Raw genomic sequence first — 8,521 nt, forward strand, 5'->3', positions numbered from 1 at the left:
AAAAAAAAAAAAAAAAGGGCCAGCCACATAGCTCAGCAGATTAAAGCACCTGCAAGCAGGCACAGGGGTCAGCAATTCAATCTCTGGGCCTGCCAAGCCGGCCCCACCCTCAGGGCACACTGAGATGGGAATTGAGACTGGGCATAGTGGTGCGCACCTATAATCCCAGCTCTTGGGAGGCTGTAAACAGGCAGATCACTATGAGTCTGATCTAGTAGTGAGACCCTGAGCACCCTGTAGACCTTTTTTTTTTTTTTTTGTGGAACCGGGGATTGAACTCAGATCCTTGAGTTTGCCAATCAAATGCTTATCCTACTGAGCCATCTCCCCGGCCCCGACCCTTCTTTAAAATAAAAATAATAATAAAGGGCTGGGAGATTGCTCAGTGGTCTAAGCACCTCCCTGGCAAGTGCAAGGGCCTGGGTTCAATCCCTGGTACCACATGCTGTGCTGGCCCCTGGTGCCAAGCCAGCCACTGAAACCCAGCATGGTGGCACATGCCTGTAATCCCAGCACTGAGGAGGCTCAGACAGGAGGATCACTATAAGTCCAAGTTGCAGAGTGAGACCCTGTACCAAGCAAATAAATACATAAAAAGGTTTTTTTTTTTTTAAAAAAAAAAAAAAAGGGGGGCCGAGGAGGATAGCTCAGTGGCTTAAGTGCCTGCCTGGCAAGCACAAGGTCCTGAGTTCAATCTCTGGTACCAAAAAATAAATAATTAAAAGAAAAAAAGGGCTGGCGATATAGTTCAGTGAACAAGTGCTTCGGTAAGCGCAAGGGCCAACATTTGATCCCTGGCACCACATGCCTGGCATCACATGCCGCGCCAGCCCCGCCCCCAGACACTCTGAGTCAGTGATGGAGTCCAGGTGTGGTGGCAAAAATTAGGAGGATCACTATGAGTCTAGCTGCGTAGTGAGACCCTGCACATAAAAAAAAAAATAAATAAATAAATAAAAAAAAAGAAGAAGGGCTGGGAGATAGCCTGATGGGTTAAGCACCTGCTTGGGAAGTATGAGGACCCAAGTTCTATCCCTGGTACCACATGCTGTGCTGTCCCCCTGGAGCCCTAGGCAAGCTGTGTTGGCCACCGAAACTAGGTATGGTAGCACATTCCTGTAATCCCAGCACTGGGGAGGTTGAGACAGGAGGATCACTATGAGTCTGAACTATGTAGCAAGGCTCTGTATCAAATAAATAAATAAATGATTTCTTACACCAAAAAAAAAGAGTTACATTCACACAGTGATGTTTTAGTTAACGATGGACTGAATATCTGACATTGGCCCTATAAGATTAAACTGAAAAAAAAAAAAAAAAGATTAAACTGAAACTCAAAAGTTGCAATAACCTAGTGATGTCATATGGTCATGACATGGTCCCACATTTATGGTGACACTGGTGTAAGCAGCCCTATTGCACAGCCAGGCGTAAAGGATGGCACACATGCTTACAGTACTCAGTACTTGATAATGACAATAAAGGTAGTATATTACTATGTTCCTGGTTTGCATATTACTATACTACCTCTTTATTGCTACTCCAGTGTTAGCCCTGATGTGTTTTTTTGTTTTTTGGTTTTTTTTGGCTGAACTGGGGATTGAACTCAGGTCCTTGCGCTTGCCAGGGAAGCACTTATTCCACTGAGCCATCTCCCCAGCCCAGTCCTGATGTTTTTTTTTTTTTTTTTTTTAAATTGACTAAAACAGTCTGCCTTGTGGCCGAGGCAGCAGCTCCTGCAGCTCGCTCTTATTGCCTCAGGAGGCTGTAGGGTACTTCCTACACTGTCTGCATCCCGGTACTCACGCTCTGGTGCTTGCAGAGAGATGAAGCCCCTAGCCACATGTTTCTCCGTGGATAGTCCCAGTCTCCATTGGTGCATTATCTGCAGTTGTCTAAATGTGGCATTGAAAGATTTTTCTTTTTTTGGTTTTGGTTTTCTGATACTGGGGATTGAACCCAGAGCCTTCACATCTAGCTACATCCCCAGCCCAAGTCTTGCTAAGTTGCCAGGCTGGGCTTTGAATTTGGGTTCCTCCTGCCTCCACCTCCCAGAGTACTAGAATTCCAGGTGAGCCACACCACCATACTGAGCTCTCTGGAGGGTTGTTTTTTTTTGTTTTTTTTTTTTTTTTTTGGTGGAACCAGGGATTGAACTCAGGCCCTTGCGCTTGCCAGGGAAGTGCTTATTCTACTGAGCCATCTCCCTGGCCCCCTTTAGAGGTTTTTAAGTGTGGGTGGAGTTGTGGGTCTGATCAGTGTCACTCTGGTTACTGGGTAGGGAATAGAAGGACAAGGACTGAAGTGGAGACACTAGAGAGAATGTGGCTCAGGCCATGGAAGTGGCAGGCGTGCCCAGATTCTGATGTGTTTTCGTGGTGGAGGCAATAAGGATTTGTTGATAAGTCAGATGGGACATATGAAAGAAAGGACAGTGACAAGGCTACCCCAAGGTCAGAGTACCTAGAAGAATGAGGTTCCATGGCCTGAGAGGTGGGGATCTGCAGAAGGAGCGGGGCTGGGGGTCCGGGCTCTGTCATTTTCAGGTGTAGAGTTGTGCAGGTGGCCGGATGGAGAGCTGGAAGTATGTTGGGGGCGGGGCTGGGTCACAGATGCACACCTGGAGGTCATGGTCAGGAGTGTGAGTAGGTGTGGGCGGCACTGAAGAGTAACAGAACAGCACATGGTGGAAGGCGCTAGGAAGGGCGAGGGCCTGGCAGGCGCAGGCTTCATGAAGAGCCGCTGTGCAGGCCCAGGCAGCGTGGGATCTGGGTGGGAGAGTTCAGGCCACAGGGCTGCAGCATTTGTATTTCAAGGGCCAGCAGCTAGGAACAGTGGTACTGTGGTGAGCTGATGACCCTGGCCAGCACAGGCGTGGAGCCTTAAAAACCAGTGGGCTGGCAGCTGCTAAGCAAGGACAGGGCTGAGCCCCACTGACGGAGCTGGGTTGGACAGGATGCTGTGTAGTGATCCCAAGGGACAGAGGGAACAGGCCTGCATCCCTGGGTTGGGATGGACAAGCAGCCCCTGAGTGTGAGTGGCCTCATACACTCTTTAGTCTCACCCTGTGCTGGGGCCTCAGGTGCCACCGGGACACTGTAGATTCCCTGCATGGCTTCTTGCTAAGCCCCCTGAGGGACACCTGTGTTTGCTCTGCCCTCCCCAGGTATGACGCATGAAGACATCGTTCAGGAATCCAAGAAGTACTGGCAGCAGATGGAAGCACACGCCGGGAAAGCCAGCAGCGGCTCGGTAAGGCCCTGGGGAGACCTGCTCCATAAGGGTGTCCCTGTCTCTCTCCTATGGCTTCAGTGCATTGGGCAGAACAGTTGTCTGTCAGAAGCCTGGGAAAAATTCTCAGGGGCTCTTTGCCCCAAAGTTAGCATCGTCTCATGGCCCACACTTGCTCTGCTGCCTGTGTGTGTATATCTATCCTGTGGCTATGGGTGTATGGCTTTGCTGCCACTCTGTTTTTCTTTTTTCTTTCTTTCTTTCTTTCTTTTTTTTTTTTTTTTTTTTTTGGTGGCTGGCTCAGCCCGCCCGGGGGGCAGGACTGGCGTGGCATGTGGTGCTAGGCATAGACCCGTGGGCCCTGAGCTTGCCTAAGCAGGCGCTTTAGACCACTGAGCTGTCTCCCTGCCACCACTCTGCTTTTCCGACCCACTTGAGAGTAAGTTGCACATATGATATCCTCTTAGCGCTACACACTTCCATGTGCAGATCTTAAACTGAGGACACCCTCTTATGTAACCGTAGCCCAGTACAGCATCAGGGACTTGCTCTCGCTATGCAGCCATTCAGATTTCATGAATTATGCTCAAAATTCAGGTAAGGAACTGCAGTCAGTTGTCCTAAGTCCCCTTTAACCGAGAACATCCTTGGCCTATTAGGTTATCTTTGTCTTCCATGACACTGACATTCTGAGGAGCCAGCAGTTTTGCAGAAGGCCGTCCCTGTGGGACCATGTCCCTGTGCCACAGACATGAGGCCACAAATTCTCTGGCTCACACGGCAGGAGGCAGGCACATCGCCTCCGTTTGTCCTATTCCTGGTGATAATGTGATTAAACTCTGGTAGCTTGATTAAGGCGCCTTCACTATAGAAGTTTCTCTGCCATCAAATTATATTTTGCTTTCTGTAATTATTAAATCTTTCCTGGGAGGACACTTTGAGACCATGTGAACATCCTAGAAAACTCCAACTGATGCCCACTGAGTGTAGCCTCTCCTGTCCCTCCTGATCCTTACCAGGGTCCTGCCTCTGTGAGCCATGGCATTGTGGCATTTGCAGATAGGGAAACTGAGGCTTGGAGCCTCTTAGAGACTTGCCCAGGGGCAAATCCCAGGTTCCCTGCCATGTTGTGCAGAACATACCCTGCTCCCTCCCACCTGCCCCTTTCTTGTCACCTGAGCACCTTCAGGTTCCTGCTCCTGGCCTGCTCCAGGCTACAGCATGTTGGGGCCTTACTGTGTACCAGGCCCTGCCCCACCCAATTGTCAGACGCCTGGGAAAATTCTCAGGGGCCCTTTGCGCCGAAGTTAACATTGTCTCATGGCCAACACTTGCTCTGCTGCCTCTGTGTGTGCATCTGTCCCATGGCTTGGAGCAGGCCACTGCAAAAGATAGGTGCCACCACCCTGGACTGCGAGGCCACTGTGACCATAGGTGACAGTGGGGTCACTGGCTCACAGGGGTGGTCTCAGAGACTAGGACAGTGAAAGTGTGATTCACCTCGCAGGCCTGACTGCAGTCCAGATCCCAGATGCAAGGCTCTTGTCATCTGCAGGGGTGAGGCGAAGTTGGGGGTGTCGGGCAGAAGCTGCTTGTGTCTTCTCAGTGCCCTCCCACACAGAAACATGCGTGCCTTCCCCACGCGAGGGCCCTGTCCTCATGCCGCTTCCCCGTAGTGGCCTTGGTGCCTGCTTGGCCAGACTCTTCTCATTCTGAGAATGGCAGGGGCTGGGAGACTTGTAGTCATGAAGCTTGAGGGTGGGGCTGAGCTGCCTTGTCCCCGGGACCTTGTATCACTTGCAAAGTGGGAGCAGTGCCTTTCTCTGAGTGCCTCTAGCGAGAAGTCAGAAGCAATGGCGGAACCCACCCTCTCTCCCATGGGCTCCTCCCAGTTGACCTTGTCCCTGGGATCTGTGTGCAGCATCTTGGAGCTGAGCCAGGTCTGACTTGCCTGGCACCAGGCGTTGGGACAGTCACCTGGGAGGACAGGACTCCTGCTCCAGGCCAGGCCCTGGGCTGGACAGTGCTGGTTCACAGGGTGTGGGCCACAACTCCCGTCTCCAGAGAGCTGCCGTGGCAGAAGACAGGCGCCACTACCCAGGAGGAACAAGGGCTTCCCAGAGGGGTGGACCCATACCCAAAGGTCCGTGGATGGAAGGGAGGGGTTACTAGGGGGCTTATAAAACAGCAAGTTGACCAAGGTTGCAGGGCCATCACCTTCCCCACCTTTCTGGCTACAAAAAGAAGTTTGGAGCAGAGACTGGGGAAGCAGCGTAGGGGAACAGCTGGACGTGGGGGTATGGCCAGAATCCAAGGCTGCCCAGGTGGCCTGATGACCCACCCCAGGTTTGTGGACACCTGCAGTCTACCAGAGCTGCACTCATAACCCAGGGAGCCGATCAGCACCAGGGAGCTCCTGACTCCCGGAGTTGCAGAAGGGACAGTGGAGACATGGTTCTGGGCGGGCTCCTGCAGGACAAGCACTGGAGCTGAGCTTGAGAACGCAGTTTCTAGGACAAGCTGGGTAAAGAGTGGGGAGAAAGCATTCCAGGCAGAGGGAACAGCATGTGTAGAGCAGGGTGGCTATGCCGTGGCATGCTGGGCCCTGGAAGAGGCTGCATTTTATGGAGCAGGCCCCTGCAGGAGGCAGGGCAGGCAGGGAGCAGCCAGGAAAGGAGGAAAAGTGTTCAGTCAGACCCAGCTCCAGGCCATTGGAAAGCCACTGCTTTTGGGTAGAATCAGGAAGTAGACCGGCCTGCTCTGGGCTGGGTGGCCCCCACATTCCCAAGGCTGCCTGTGTGTGAAAGACTCAGGGGCTTTGGACCTGGGGCTTCTCCAACCCCTTCACTGTCCCTCACAGGGTGCACCAAGGACTCATGGGCCCAGCACCTTCGACCTGCAGATGAAGTTCGTGTGTGGCCAGTGCTGGAGGAATGGGCAGGTGGTGGAACCTGACAAGGACCTCAAGTACTGCAGTGCCAAAGCCCGTCACTGGTGCGTGGGTGCCGGGCAGGGGCTTGGCCACAGTGGCAGCCACCTGAGTACCACAGGGAAGGAGGCCAAGACTCAGGCCCAGGCTCTCCTCAAGCAGCTCCCATCTCTCCTGCAGCTGGACCAAGGAGCGGCGGGTCCTTCTGGTGATGTCCAAGGCCAAGAGGAAATGGGTGTCGGTGAGGCCGCTACCATCCATCCGCAACTTCCCACAGCAATACGATGTGAGCGCTGGAGGTGGAGATGGCAGGGGATGGTACAGGGCTCCCCACACCCGGGCCCCCGGGACTCAGTGGTTCTCCACACCCGCCCCCCAGCTCTGCATTCATGCGCAGAACGGCCGCAAGTGCCAGTATGTGGGGAACTGTTCCTTTGCACACAGCCCTGAGGAGAGGGACATGTGGACATTCATGAAGGAGAACAAAAGTGAGTAACAGGCTCGTCCCCGCTCCTCACTGCTGGACACCCCTCCGCCCCCCCATCCCTTCCCCACCCCAGCCCCGCCCAGGCCTGGGGGCCCGTGGCTCCCAAGTCCAACAGGAATTGGGGCAGGATAGAGGGGAGCCTTCTTATCAGGCACTCTGCCCCTGTGCAGTCCTGGACATGCAGCAGACGTACGACATGTGGCTGAAGAAACACAACCCAGGGAAACCTGGGGAAGGGACCCCGATCAGCTCACGGGAAGGGGAAAAGCAGATCCAGATGCCCACAGACTATGCCGACATCATGGTAAGTCCCTGCACCGGGCAGCTGGACCGAGACGGAGCCTGAGGGGCCCAGAGGGTGGCCTGAATGGGCTGGTACCCACGATGCTGTGTCCTTAGATGGGCTACCACTGCTGGCTCTGTGGAAAGAACAGCAACAGCAAGAAGCAGTGGCAGCAGCACATCCAGTCTGAGAAGCACAAGGAGAAGGTCTTCACCTCTGACAGCGACGCCAGTGGCTGGGCCTACCGCTTCCCCATGGGCGAGTTCCGGCTTTGTGACAGGTGCCAGGGGAGGTCAGGGTGCAGGTGGCACGCAGAGCAGGATTGAGGGTGGGCTCAGACCTGCCAGGACCCCTCCTTTGCAGCCCCTCCTTTGGTCAGGTCCCAGAGAAAGCCAGGGAATCCTGTCTGGGCGAGGCTTGTGACAGGGAGGCCCTGTGGGCATCTGGGTCCCACAACACAGCGTGCAGGCAGTGAGCCTCCCACCGCCCACAGGCTGCAGAAGGGCAAGGCCTGCCCGGATGGGGACAAGTGCCGCTGCGCCCACGGCCAGGAGGAGCTCAATGAGTGGCTGGATCGGCGTGAGGTGCTGAAGCAGAAGCTGGCCAAGGCCCGCAAGGACATGCTTCTGTGCCCAAGGGATGATGACTTTGGCAAATACAACTTCCTGCTGCAAGAAGATGGAGACATTGCAAGTGCCACCCCAGAAGTTCCTGCTGCTGCCGCCACCACCACTTCCACTGCCGCTGCCACCACCACTGCGGAGTAGGGGCCAGGTCTCGGCCGTGGGCAAAATCCTGGGGTCAGGGTGGGGGTGGGGACGGAGGGCATGCTGGAAGGGCTGGGGCAGGCCAGCTGGGGGTGGGGGGTGCCCTCCCTAAGCAGCCCCCAGCCCCTGGGGTCCCTTCCATCCTCTCCACCTCCACCACCCAGGTGTGCATCCCTGGTGCACATGCTGCAGCCCCGCGTGGTCCTAGGGTCCTTGTCCTGCTCACATCTGGACAGACCCTCCCTCACCCCCACGGCTCTCCTGGTTGGGGAGGGAGGGGTCTAGCTGACCCCTCCAGCTTCAGCCTATAGCTTTAACTTCTGTCTGCTCCTAATGGGGGCCCAAAACTCAGGGCTGGGGAGCCTGGGGTCCCCACTTGAATCTGCAGCAGGAGGGTCCTTTCTCCCTCCCCCTCCCCTAAGCCCCTCTTTTGGGGGCACATCAGGACACAACAGAGGGCAGGAGGCCCCAATTAGCTTTAAAACGCAGCCTCAGGGTAGAGCCAGGATGTACCGGTCTCTTACACCCTGGGCCTCGGTTTCCCTTCTGGTTGGAGCCCTGGATATGTGCTCCCAATTCTGCCCCACTTCCTCAAAGGCTGCTAGTGTAGAGCACACATCCTCAACCTTTGGAGTGGACCCAGCCTGAGCCCCACTTTGCAGAAAGGAAAACTGAGGCCAAGCAGCAAGAGTGATCTGGCCCAGGGCCTCCAGCCCCCAGCATGAGGCAGGGCTCAGATTAAAGACAGTGGTCAGAGGACTCAGGACCGGTTATTATGGGAGCAACCGGGCTCTGGCAGAGCTGGAACAGTCTCTGAATATGGA

At 54.8% G+C, this 8,521-nt stretch overlaps 1 protein-coding gene across 1 annotated transcript in view; it reads left to right on the forward strand.

The window, feature by feature from the left end:
- Positions 1 to 8,515, forward strand: part of Zc3h7b (zinc finger CCCH-type containing 7B) — a 57,463-nt gene extending 48,948 nt beyond the window's left edge. Inside the window, exons 23-29 of the mRNA XM_023702676.1 lie at positions 3,167 to 3,252; positions 6,092 to 6,225; positions 6,341 to 6,446; positions 6,540 to 6,648; positions 6,818 to 6,951; positions 7,047 to 7,210; positions 7,424 to 8,515. Of these exons, the coding sequence (XP_023558444.1) occupies positions 3,167 to 3,252; positions 6,092 to 6,225; positions 6,341 to 6,446; positions 6,540 to 6,648; positions 6,818 to 6,951; positions 7,047 to 7,210; positions 7,424 to 7,697 (1,007 nt within the window). The 3' untranslated portion in view covers positions 7,698 to 8,515. The remainder of the gene's footprint in view (positions 1 to 3,166; positions 3,253 to 6,091; positions 6,226 to 6,340; positions 6,447 to 6,539; positions 6,649 to 6,817; positions 6,952 to 7,046; positions 7,211 to 7,423) is intronic.
- The last annotated feature ends 6 nt before the right edge of the window (positions 8,516 to 8,521 follow it).

The sequence above is a fragment of the Octodon degus genome, unplaced genomic scaffold (assembly GCF_000260255.1).
Source record: "Octodon degus isolate 3935 unplaced genomic scaffold, OctDeg1.0 scaffold00156, whole genome shotgun sequence".
Lineage (NCBI taxonomy): Eukaryota > Metazoa > Chordata > Mammalia > Rodentia > Octodontidae > Octodon > Octodon degus.